Source organism: Sminthopsis crassicaudata, chromosome 2 (assembly GCF_048593235.1).
Source record: "Sminthopsis crassicaudata isolate SCR6 chromosome 2, ASM4859323v1, whole genome shotgun sequence".
Taxonomy (NCBI): domain Eukaryota; kingdom Metazoa; phylum Chordata; class Mammalia; order Dasyuromorphia; family Dasyuridae; genus Sminthopsis; species Sminthopsis crassicaudata.
In genome coordinates, this window is record NC_133618.1 from 49,898,736 (window position 1) to 49,912,142 (window position 13,407).

General features: G+C 46.2%; 1 protein-coding gene across 2 annotated transcripts in view; it reads left to right on the plus strand.

The window, feature by feature from the left end:
• PIEZO1 (piezo type mechanosensitive ion channel component 1 (Er blood group)) overlaps positions 1–13,407 on the plus strand; it is a 171,625-nt gene that overhangs the window by 97,015 nt on the left and 61,203 nt on the right. For both annotated transcript variants that reach the window (XM_074286205.1, XM_074286204.1), the window contains exons 3-5: positions 9,015–9,137; positions 12,807–12,849; positions 13,206–13,359. In XM_074286205.1, coding sequence (XP_074142306.1) covers positions 9,015–9,137; positions 12,807–12,849; positions 13,206–13,359 — 320 coding nt within the window. The remainder of the gene's footprint in view (positions 1–9,014; positions 9,138–12,806; positions 12,850–13,205; positions 13,360–13,407) is intronic.

Sequence of the window (13,407 nt, forward strand, 5' to 3'; positions counted from 1 at the left end):
TCTTGTGGGTCACCTCCTTCCACCTCCCCAAATCTCCGCAGGCCCCCAGCTCACAGTACGTCAGTGCCACACATGGTAGACCTTCACCCTCGGAGGATCTGGGCTTGGTCCCTTACTTCCAGGAATTAAGAGGGGAAAGCAGGAGGAGGAGGATGGAACAGAGATACAATATCTATTTGCAAGGGCCTTACAACATACTTAGGGTACCACTCATCCACACACATAGATGTGAAAGAAATCAACAATGTGTTACCAGGTTTCTAGGATGATGTCTCCTCGTAGCATGATACTGAGCTGATATTCTTTTTTATGGGGGAGTTAATTTTTTTAAAAAATAATAGCTTTTTATTTTCAAATTACATGCAAAGATAGTTTTCAGCATTCACCCTTGCAAAACTTTGTGTTCCAAAATTTTCTCCCTCCCTTTCTCCCCATTCTTTTCCCCCAGACAACAAATAATCCAATATAGGTAAAACATGTGCAATTCTTCTAAACATATTTCTACATTTATCATGCTGCACAAGAAAAATCAGATCAGAAAGGGAAAAAAAAGTGGGAAAGAAAAGGCAAGAAAACAACAATAAAAAAGGTGAAAATGCTATATTGTGATCCACAATCAGCCCTCATACTATACTTTCTGGATTTAACTAGAATTATGTTTTTAATTAATTATTTTTTATTTTTAATAATAGCTTTTAATTTTCAAAATACATTCAAAGATAGTTTTCAGCATTCACCCTTGCAAAACCTTGTGTTCCAAAATTTTCTCCCTCCCTTCCTTCTTTTTTTTTTCCTCCCTTCCTTCTTTTCCCTTCCCTAAGATAGCAAATAATTTCATATAGGCTAAACATGTGCAATTCTTCTATACAATTATCATGCTGCACAAGAAAAATAAAATCAAAAAGAAAAAAATTGAGAAATAAAGAAAAAAAAGAATCAAACAACAAAAAAAAAGTGAAAATACTATGTTGTGATCCACATTTGGTCTCTACAGTCCTCCCTCTGGATTGAGCTGGCATTCTTGAAACCTGACAAAGCAAAGGTTTTGGTGGGTTCTATCCAAGATTCTATCCAGTAGATAGACCATGGGGTCTGGATCAAAAAGACCAGAATTCAAATCCAGCCTCAGATGTCTACTAGCTTGGGCAAGTCATTTAATCCTGCTTACCTCAGTTTCCTCATCTGTAAAATGAGCTGGAGCAAGAAACAGCAAACCACTCCAGTATCTTTGCCAAGAAAACTTCAAATAGGGTCATGAAGAGTTGGACAAGACTAAAAAACAACGGAAAGTCACTCCAGAAGGAGCCATAGGGATGACTCTTGAGTCATAGGACTTGGGTTTCAAAGCTCTTGGTGCTCCCTACCATCTCTTTGACCTTGAATCATAGATTTTAGGGTCTTGAAATTAAGGGATCCTAAGAGTGCCCCTTCCTCCTTTTACAGAAGAGGAGCCTGTGGCTTCAGGGGGATACATAATCTGCCCAGTGTCATCCCCAGCTGGTAAATGCTTGAGAAATCTTCCTGATTCCAGATCCAGATGTTAGTTTCTGTATCTGTAAAATGGAGAATTGGACTGGGGCTTTCTGGGCTCTTTCAGCTCATGAATCAGTCCTCAGACCTGATGAGAGCTCTGTGTCTGGTCAGTGAGCCAGCCTAGCTATGCATGGTGATGGAGAGGACAAGAAAGACCTCTTACAGAAGATGGAGGTTGAGCTGGGTCTTGGAGGAAGCCGAGAGAGGAGGTGAGGAAGGAGGGCTTTAGATTGGGAGGCAGCTGATGGAAAGGCATGAATGGTGAGAGGAGCAGTGGATAGGCTAGGATGGCTAAATTGTAGTGTTTGGAAGGGACTAAAGGGTAAGAAAATTGGAAAGATGGAAAGTGGTCAAGTTGAGAAATCACAGGTTTTTTGAGGAAACATGAGTCCACTTGCTGCCATCTACATGGCTGCTCCAAGATGTTGGCCTTGTGGGAGAGCAGGAGTTTCCCATCAACCCCCACTCAAGGGAGAAAGGAAGGGATCAGAGGTTAGAAGGATGTTTCTTCCTCAATTGAAACATTAGATATGCAGGCTTACATCCCCAGAGCCTTCTATCTTACGTGTGTCTAGATGTGGCTTTGGGGTAGACTGACACAACACCCACTTCTTTATATTTTTTTTTTCTGAGAAATTTGGGATTAAATGGCTTGCCTGGGATCACACAACGAGGAAATGTTAAGTATCTGAGGTCAGACTTGAACTCAGGTTTTCCAAGGTGACTCCAAGGCTGATGCTCTATCCATTATGCCCTTTAGCTTCCCCAACACCCACTTCTTTAAGGGCAGGCAGGAAAGAGAGATTTCCTTGAGGGCTAAGAAACAATGATCATTATTTATTGCTCAGCCATTTCTGACACTTGGGATTTTCTTGGTAGAGATACTGGAGTAACTTTCTGTTTTCTTCTTTAGCTCATTTTACACATCAGGAAACAAGGAAACAGAATTAAGTGACTTGCTCGGGGTCACACAGCCAGTGTTTAAAGCTTAATTTGAACTCAATTCTTCCTAACTCCAAGCCTAGAACTCTATCCATTGCACCACCTAGCTGCCAATGATAATCATAACTCATGCTTCTATCTGGATGGTTGCAATACTCCTTCTGGTTAATCTCCCTAGCTCTTCTCTCTCCTCCTTAGTCCATCGTCCACTCAGCTGACAAAAGGACTTTCCTTAAGTGCAGCTCAGACCCTGTTACTTTCCCCATTGGCATTTCAAGGCTTCCACAGCCTTTCCAGTCTTCTTACACCTTAATTTCCTCCACAAACTCTACAACCAGAGGACACTGGAGGGGTCTCGTAGTTAGCTCTCCATCTCGTCTCCCCTGTATTTTCACTGGTGCTCCCCACAAGACTGCCTCCTGGCTCCCATGAATCTCAGCTCAAACCTTATCTTCCATGGCACTGACCTTCTGGCTGTTTCACCAACCCTCCATCTCTCCACTCTGAGCATTCTCACTGGCTCTCCCCACCCATGCCTTCTCATCTCCTCCTCCTTTACTCCCTGGCTCCCTTCAAGTCCCGACTGAAATCGCACCTTCTACAGAAAGCTGTCCCCAAACGCTCTTAATTCTAGTGCCTTCCCTCTATTAATTTATTTCCTATTTATCCTGTACATAGGTTGTTTATACTTGCTTGCTTGTTGCCTCTCCCATTAGATTGTAAGTTCCTTGAAGGAAGGAATTAGCTTTTGTCTCTTTGTATCTCCAAAGCTTAGCACAGTGACTAGCACACAGTAGAGTCTTAATAAATGTTTATTGATTCATAAATGTTTATTGATTGACTTGTTTATCAACCAGTTTTCAGTATCTCTTAAGCTCCTAGGGGTCAAAGTAGAGCACTGGGCTTGGAATCAGGAGGACTCATCTTTATGAGTTCAAATCCAGCCACAAACACTTACTAGCTGTGTTATCTTGGGCAAGTCACTTTACTCTGTTTGCCTCAGTTCCTCATCTATAAAATGGGTGGGAGAAGCCACCTTGGAGTTCCTGAGTTCAAATGTGACCTCAGATATTTTACACTTTCTAAGAGCCTGAGCAAACCATTTAACCCCAATTTCCTCAGCCCCCCAAAAAGAAGTGTATTGTATCAATGTCTCCTACGAGCCACATTAGACATCTAAGATAGAAAGAGAGGGAGAGGGAGAGGGGGAGAGAAAGAAAGAGAGACAGAGACAGAGAAAAGGAGAGGGAAAGAGAGACAGAGAAGGAGAGAGAAAGAAAGGGAGAGAAGAAAGGGGGAGGGGGAGATAGAGACAAAGAGGAGAGTAGAAGAGGAAAAAAGAGAAAGTGTGAGAGGGAAAAAGACAAAGAGGGAAGGGATGGAGAGAGAGAGAGAGAGAGAGAGAGAGAGAGAGAGAGAGAGAGAGAGAGAGAGAGAGAGAGAGAGAGAGAGAGAGAGAGAGAGAAGGAGGGAGAGGGAGGGAGAGGGAGGGAGGGGTAGGAGAGGAGGGAAAGAGAGAAGGAGAGAGAACACTAGCAGGCTGGGTGATCAGGTAAGGATTCATGTAAAAGGTTGTGTTTGAGGTGAGTTTCGAGGCTTGCCAAGTTCACATTCCACCTTGTCAGAGATCTCCCAGCATCCTCCTCATCTGATCTCATCTTCCCCCTCCCCCATCCTGTACTATGCTTTAAGCTTGAGTTTGAGTAATAACAATCCTGTACATGTGTGCTGTATTTTACATTTTTGATTAAAAGTTGACTTTAATTCAGCATTTAGGAAGCATCTGCTGTGCTTAACACCACACTCTGCCTTAGTGATTGTACAGCATTAGCCAGGACCTAGTCCTTGATCACATGGAGCTTTCCAGCTAGTTAGGGGATATGGTACGGGCATGAACATCCCTAATGGACAGTAATGTTTAAGAGGTGGCTGAGCCTGGTCTGAGCAGGATCTGGAGCTCTCTGTGGTGTTGCAAGGATGTTGTTGCCTTGTTGTTGAGTTATCAGAGGCGCCAGTGCTCTTGCTTCCAGAGCCCCAGGTCTGTGTGAGTAACGAGTCTTGGGCTTTGGGCTGCAGCGGAGGTAATTCAGGAGGCAGGCTGGGTCATGGCCGCTCCTTCTGGGGGTTTCTGCCTCTCCTTGGTCTGAGATTGCCATAGCTACCCTCCGCATCTGCTCCAGGATGTGGGCACAAGAGTCAAGAAGCTGTAGCAGGTGGGAGCAAAGGGATGGCTCCTCCTCTGGGAGGAGAAGAAGAGGGTCCCATTCCTCTATACTCAGGAACTAAAGCTGAAAACAGAAAACAATGAATGGGGCATAGACCCTAAAACCGTCACTCTGGGACCTCTGCCCAGGAATCCTCGCACATCCATTCCTCAGAGAAGCAAACAGACTCAGGGCAGCCTGCAGCACTCGCTGGGCACTCAGTGTGGATTTCTGAGTGATTCTCCCAAACCGCCGCTCTTCCCACTGAGTCGGGGAGGTGCCAGCCGGCTTGGGCTCACCGCCTCTCAGGCCCGTCCCTGTGGTTTGGGGCCGGGAGCATCTTCCCGCGCTGTCTCTTTGAGACGGATGGCAAGAAAGAGGCTCCAGGCACACGATGGTTGGGCCCCATTCCAGCTGTCCCAGCGGGAGGGGCCCGACTGGTGCCTGTGAACCCTTGGGAGTGGGCAGAGACTGCACGCGCCTCTGTGCGGCACATATATAGAAAGCCCAGGCCTCCCTGTGCCAAGCACAACACTGGAGAGGCAGGGCCGGGACTGGGAGAGAAGCAGATAGAGCGCCTCGTCCAGAGGCTCTGCTCTGACCACGCCAGCGCCCCCCAAGCTCCTGAGAGCCTTCCCGGCCGTGCTTCCAAGCTGGCATGCTCTGAATGGGGCTTTGAGAGGGCAGGGCCCAAGAAGGGCAGGACAGTGACCTCCCACTCACTCTGAGGGGGACAGGCTGCCACAATGAATTCAATTTATTAAGTGCCATGATGTACAAGATTACTGGGCTAAGCACTAGGTATACAGAAATTTTAAAAAATACAAATTAAAAAAAAAAACAGCCCCTTCCTTTAAGGAACTTATGTTCTCTTTTAGTGTGATTTAAGTAAGCATGGGCTAATTTACGGGGAGAGAAAAATCAAATTCACACCTGAACCCTTTCTAAGATAATCCCAACAAGCGTTCATTTTGCCTCTCCTGATAAAAGAAGGGAGCCTGCCATCTCCCAAGGCAGTCCGCTCCACTTTTGTACAGCTCTAAGTGTTAGGCTAATCTTTATTTGTTGTTCACTGGTTTAAGTCATGTCTGACTCTCTCCGACCCCATCTGGGGTTTACTTGGCAGAGATACTGAAGTGATTGGCCATTTTCATTTTACAGATGGGGAAACTGAGGCAAACAGGGTGAAATGACTTGTCCAGAGTCACACAGCTAGGAAGTGTCTGGGGCTGAATTTGAATTCAGGATGGCTGCAGGCCTGTACTCTATCCATTGTACCATCTAGCTTCTTTATCAAGCCTAAATCTGTCTCTCACCGATGAAAGCCACGGCTTCTAGGTCTTCCCTTTTGGGACTAGACAGAACAAATTATATCCCTTCTCCATGGGATAGTCTTGTAACAATTCATAGCCATCTTGTAACGGACCTCCATCACACTACCTGGACTCCTCTTCTCCAGTCTAAACGTCCCTAGTTCCTTCAGAGGACTATCAGATGGCAAAGCTTCAAGGACTTTTATCACCCTGGTTATCCTCAATGGACACTCCATTTTATCAATGTCTCTCCTAAAATGTGGCAACCAGACATTTTTAACCAGGACAATATATAACAGAATTGTTTCCTCCCTAGCGTTGGTTAATAATATCTCTCAATATAAATTAAGATCACATTAGCTTGTCATGATTCCTTGTGAGTTTTCAGTCCTCAAAATCACCCCATCAACCAGCTTTTTCATACAAATTGCTCTGGCAACTCCTCTCTCCCCAATGTTTAGGAAATTGATTTTTTTGTGTGTCCAAGTGTAAGACTTTACATTTATTCCATTAGATTTCATTTATTCCGTCTGTCCTAGCATTCTGTCCTATCAAGTCTTTTTGAATATCATCCAACTGACTCCCTGATTTTGTGTCATCTGCAAATTTAATATGTATCTTATTTCTGTCTTCTCCAAGTCATTGATAAAAGTGTTCATGAGTGCTAAGCACAGATCTAGTCTTTCCAAGTTTCATTGGTAACTTTTTTAGTTTGTTTTTCTCATAATACTTTTTTCCCCTCATAATGCTTAAAAAAAAAATTCAACTATGCTTTCCAATGAAAAAAATGTTTTTCTTCTAATTAAAGTAAATAGAAAAACAAAGCCAAAGTAACAAATATGCATAATCAAGCCCCTATTGGCCATGACCAAAGAATATATATATATATATGTCTTTATCTGCTCTGAGTCATTGGTAACTTTTGAGAGAACGTTTCAGGAAAGCTGAGGGGTCTGAAGCCAGATGGATAGGTTGAGAATTGAAAAAGTAGAGGCAGTGGGCGTAGGCAACTCTTTCTAGGAGTTTGGCAGGGAAAAGGAGGAAACTACATGATAATCATTCCAGGGTGTGGCAGGGTCAGATGAAAGGGTTTTTTTTAAAAGGATGAACCAGACCTATGGAGAGCTATGCTGCCCTTCTCCTGAATGTGTGGACCAGAAAAGAAAATCATAGAGTAAGAACTGGAAGAAATCTTAGAGACCATGAAATCCAACCTCTTAGAAGCCATGGTGTGCAGCCCTTTCTCTTTACAGATGAGTAAACAGAGGCCAGGGAAGGGAAGTGATTTATCCATCCACGAGTCAAACATCAGGGAAAAGGCAGGAACAGGATCCGAAAATCCCAAGTTTCTGACTCCCAATACAGGGCTTTTCCCATCTGCTTTTCAAGCATCTGTGAGGATGCTTAACTTGGTGGTTTCTCTCCTTATTAGCCTCAAAGGTCAGGGACTTATCCAAACAACTTTCCCAGTAACCCTCTACCAATCTGGCATCCAAAAATATACTTAAACTCTTAAGAAAGAGCCCCAGATCTGTAACCAATTGGATTTGAGTCTGGATTATGCTGCTTACAGTGAGATCCTAGGCAAGATGCTTCCCTACTCTGGGCCTCAGTTTCCATTTCTGTAAGAAGAGAGGGGGAGGGACTGCTCTGGCATTCCATGGTCCTTGGAACTTTCCTAGGAATGGGTACCTCTTGGAAGAGATGTGTGTGTGTGTGTGTGTGTGTGTGTGTGTGTGTGTGTGTGTGTTCAGAATCATAAACTGAGACCAGTGGGGCTTTACAATCCATAGAGTCCATTTTCCTGAGGAAGCTGAGGTTTGTGTGATACAAAGTTAATATGAGGAAGGATTTGAATTCATCTGATCCCAAATTTAGGACTCCATCCATCATGATACTGGCCAAGGCTGGCCCTTCTGTGGAACGTCAGAGCCTGGGGGATGGGGAGATGTTGGGAGCCACAAAAAGGGTGGAGGGGTCCAGGGCATCCCTAAAGTCCCTCCAAACTCTCCCCAACTAAAAATTCTTAGAAGTGGACCCAGAGGGAGTTTTCTGCATTGCTACAGTACCCTCTACTGGTCTTCAGAGGGAACAGCCCCAACAAGCCTAGATTCTCCCATGAGACAGCTCAGACCCAGAAGTCAGCTGCCCCAAGTCACACGTTCAATGGACGAAGGGCTGATTTAGGACTCAGATCAAGCTCCTTTTTTTTTTTTTTTTTTTTTTTTTTTTTTTTGAGGCTGGGGTTAAGTGACTTGCCCAGGATCACACAGCTAGGAAGTGTTAAGTGTTTGAGACCAGATTTGAACTCAGGTCCTCCTGACTTCAGGGCTGGTGCTCCATCCATTGCGCCCCCTAGCTGCCCCTCAGATCAAGCTTCTAGAGTGTGCAAAGTGTGAGATACAAAGAGGGATAGTATCTGCACCCTGCCCTCAACAAGCTTACAGGCTAATCAAGCAGGAAAATGTGTATATTAGTAATAATGCACTGTGTGTTCTCTGCCATCCTGGGGGTGCAACGGGGCATGTGAGTAAGGGGCTGAGGGTCTCTTAGAGGCCCCTTTATTTCCAGAGGCATAAACTGAGTCAGTCCCTCTCTGAGACTTCCACCAATCACTCCTAGTTTTGTCTTTTGGGGCCAGATTGAATCCTTTTTTATCACATGACAATTATTTAAATACTTAAGTGGCAGAAATCATGTCCGCCTCTTTCCCTTACCAAAAAACAAAACTTTTTCCCTAGTTCAATATCCCCAGCTCCTTTGATTCTCAGATGACAGGACCTCAGCCTCTTGGGGATCCCCCTGTGAGCGAGCGCTACCTCGTCAATATTCTCTTGATATATGTATATCAAGCTTGCAGGCCACTGAAACCCCAGAAGAGTTTTTGGTTTGGTTTGGTTTTATGAGAACCCTTGTCTGGTCCGAGCTGCCTTTGTGCCTCGGAGCAGCTCCCAATAACCTCTGATGCTCAGAATGTGCTCTGTATCGTGTCTCTCATTCCTCCCTTCCCCCTGTCTTCCAGGTTGCACAGGTCACCTCCTCCGAGCCCTCCTTTGCACCAGCACCCTCTTCCTCCTCGCTCACGTCACCTTTCAGATATGTCTGCACACCGTGCCCGGCCTGGACGAGCGCCTGGGAACCAACTGTGAGTAGTCCGGGTCTTGGGAGAGAGAGTAGGGGGGCTGTAGGGGGGCTGATGGGAAGACCGAGGACTCCCCTTCCAAAGCTGGCTGCTGGGGGAAGTCACCAGCATCATGTCTATGTAAGTGGATTTAGGTGGAGCCAAGGGTGGGGCCCTGGGGCGGGGAGGTGGGAGATATCAGGATGCTCAGGCCCATGTGTCAGGCTTTACCCCTTAATCCGCCAGACCCCAGCCAGGACAGTCCTGGGCTGCAGTGGATCTGTGAGTTCTGCTTATGCCTTGAGATGGTTCTTGGTGGGAGCCGGGCCTGCGGGAGCTAGATCTGGTCTGTTGCACTGCTGGAATCCTTTTGAATAAAGTTGGGTGGGAGGAGGATGGGGGAAGGGAGAAAAGAAGGATCACCCCCAGTGACCTCCAAATCTGTGCCTCCTGGACAGAGATGACCTTGAGACTCACCTCGCCTCCCCACACTCCTGGCCCACTGAGGTATTAACTCTTGCCTTCCCAGGCAGGGCTTGGGGATAGTCTCAATGGAGAGGTATTTTGAGGTTGTGAAGTCTTTCCCTCCTCCCTCCCCCTTCTTCTTCTGCCCAGCTCTCTGCCCCCTTTCTCTAGCCTTATTTGCCTGTCCGACTCCTCCCCCCACCTCTGCCCCAAAGGGGACTCAGAGAGGCAAGAAAAGATCCCAGCTGTTCCTGGCATCCCACTGGGGGGCCCTGGCCCTATCCCCTAACAGGCTCCAACCTAATATGGACCCCTCGTGGCAAGGCAGACCACGATTTATGGCTGCTCCATATGTGGCTAGCAATAAATGCTCCCAATAATAACCCAGCTCTGCCCAGCCCAGGTGACCTCCCCATTCCTTTGTCATGAGAGGACCCCAGCAGGGGGCTGCTCATGTAGAAGCAGAGTCTGGTTTGGGGGGTGGGGAGCCCGAGGAGAGTTCTGTTGTGACCTCTGACCTTTCCAGCTGCCCTGTTCTGGCATCCTCCCATCTCAGAGGCATTGATTCAGTTCCCAGGGACCCAGCTGGCTACTGTACAGAGAGCAGGGAGGACCTTTTTGCTATATAATGTCAGGGCAAGGAGAGAGGCCTAAGAACTCAGACTGTCAGGGCTGGAAGGGACTTCAGGACCCAGAATGTGATGGCGAAGAGAGACCCGAAGACAAAATTCAGAGAGCAAGGGGACATTAGAATCTGGAACACAAAATGCCAGACCCGAGAGGGACCTTAGGATTTGTAATGTCAGAATTAGAGGAGAACTTAGAATATCAGTGCTGAGAGAAATCTTAGAACAAAAATTGATAGAAGCAGAAGGAATCTTGGAACATAGAACATCAGAAGAGGCCTTAAAGCATATTGGTGGAGCAAAAAGAGACTTTCAAGCAGGAACCTTAGAACCCAGAATGCCAGGAGAGAGCTCAAAACACAGGGATGTCAGAACTAGGAGGGACCTTAGAACATGGACTGAGAGACTCAGGAAAGACGTCTAGCTGACCTTCTCCCCAGTACAGAAAAACAAAACAAAACAAAACAAAAAAAAGGACTTAGGTCCAGGCAAGACAGCTGTGGCTCTTGATTGCATACCTAGCCCCAGAAAGAACCCCACCCCCCTTTACCTTCTGTGAAACTTCCCTGTAACGTGCCCTCCTGGCAGTTACAATTACTAGTCTGCCCTAGGCCCACCAGAGTACTTTTGACCACTGACCTTTGCAGTGTGAACTCTACCTGGCTTGCCTCCTCTAAGGCCTTCAAAGGTCTCTGGCCACGATCTCTTGAATCTATAGTTTAATAACCAGGAGCATGCTCAAGAACAGCCACGTGTAATCTTAAAAGCCTTTATTATACCTACTCACATAACGCCCTGACTTGTCAGTTCCCTAGTGAACACCTGGTCTGAAGACCCACATATTCTCTACCAAACTTCTTACCTCTTGCGGCTCCATCAGTTTGGCTTGGCTACCTCAGGTTAGGGAGCCAGGTTAAAGAGAGCGACTGCTGTCTGCAGTGGGCTTATAAAGGGCCTGTGAGATCACACACACAGTCAACCAGCGAGAGAGACATCACCCATCACGTAGCTATCTCAATATGGCCAGGATCCTACCCACAGGGCAGTCCTATATCCACAGAGAATACTTCTGGGCCACTCAATCTCCTATTGCGCTGTGGCGCCGCCCATTTAAAGGGCCCTTACACCTCCCTGTTCCCATTTGGCAGCCCTTTTTCCAGATCTGTCTGCTCCATGGCCCCCAGTTCCTGCTCTCTGACATCCAAACCTAGAGCTTCCCTTGAACCAACCCCAATTCCACATTCTTAGGAATGATGACTTGACTTAGATTTATATAAGAATAGTACAGCATACTTAGCAAAACAACTGTTTGGACATGTATACATATATTGTATTTAATTTATACATTAACATATTTAACAGGTATTGGTCAACCTGCCATCTGGGTGGGGGTGGGGGGATTAGAACAAAAGGTTTGGCAATTGTCAATGTTGTAAAATTATTCATGCATATATCTGGTAAATAAAAAGCCATAATAAATAAATAAATAAATAAATAAATAAATAAAAAGAATTAAAAACCAAACAAAAAGAATAGTACAGCATACTTATTGAACATTTGACTTTTCAAAGTATTTTTCCATCCGTTATCTCATTGGATTCTCACAATAAATGGTGGAATGCTATTCCTATTGTACAGATGAGGAGACTAAGCTGCTGAGTGAGCTAGTAGAAGAGCTAGAATTTGAATCCAAGATCCTGGACTCTTCACTATGCTACATTGTTTCCCCTGGCCCCGGTACTTTGGATTCCTGTACCTTAGTCCTTTTGGGAGCAGTCACTGATGGGGCATTGCCTCAGTCAAACTGAGACTTTTGCTTAAAAAGAGCAAGTCTCCCATTGCATCCAGGCAATCTCTGGGCATCCTGATCTGCATCTGGCCGCTGGACCCATATAGATCTAGAGGGGAAAATGAGGGAGGTGACCTTGTGCAGCCCTCCCTCACTTAAATCCAATTCTTGCAAGTCACAGCATTACCTCCCTGATGACATGATCCAATTTGAGAATGAAGGAGAAACAAGAGCAGCAAGGGAAGGAATTAGCTCCTTGATATAGTGGGAAAGGCTCTTGGGTTTGTGACTGGAGGACCTGGATTCCAATCTAGTTCTGCTAAGTATGAGCCTTGGGGGCAGAACTAATCACAGTCAAAGAACTGACTTAAAGAAGAAAGGGGATTAAAAATGGGGCAGTTAGAGCACCAGCCCTGAAGTCAGGAGGACCCGAGCTCAAATCTACTCTCAGACACTTAACTCTTCCTAGCTGTGTGACGCTGGGCAAGTCACTTCCCCAATTGCCTCAAGAGGAAAAAAACTATGACCTTGGAAAAATCTCATGGGCTCATAGTGCCTCAGTTACTTTATCTGCAAACTCTAAATACCGATCCTCCAATCCTGTGAAGGAATTGGGGGCCCCCCAGAGTGAACTCTGGCCTTTGGAGTGATCTAGGAGCCCATTTTGGAATATTTGGTTCTTACCAGGCACTGTGATATTCACCAGCCAGAGAGCTGGGATGGGGAAAAGGGGTAATCAGAATGGTGGGTATCCCTGCTAGGGACAAGGAAATTGCTCGTTCATATAACCTTGGTCTCTCTGTTTTCTGGTAGGCAGTTCCTGGGAGATTCTGGCCTATCATGTGGGGGTCACCAGGTAAGAGGGTCCTCTGTGTTGTCCTGTTTCGCTAGGGATATCTCTCCTCACTGACGCCTTGTGGCAGGTGGTCTCCCGCTTACGACTCTACCCATTCTTGGCGTTTTGGTTCTCTAGGAAGCTTTCCTTGACTTTTCTTGGGGAAATCCACACTGACCCCTTGTAGGACTAGTAGCATCTTAGACCACCGTGGGGTATTAATGCTGCGATTGCTGTGTGGTCTGGGGCTCATCTCCATTTCTGATCATTTCCCGGGGGCGGGGGATCCCATTACTGCTCCTGCCATGAACCCAATCTGAGAACTGGCTGGGACATTGCTCGCTACCAGTTTGACCAAATATTCCAAACCTTTCCAGGCTGAATCTGAATGACATCCCCAACACCGTTCGTCTGGTGGTTCCGGACCTGGGCATCCTTGTGGTCTCCTCCATCTGCTTGGGCCTCTATAACCGCCTTGTGAAGAAGGCCCGCCGAGCCCGGCGCTCAATGGTCCCGGAGCCTGTGGAGCAGGTGCGTTGGGACTCTATAGGCTGTGGAGTAGGGTCTAGGATGCTCTAG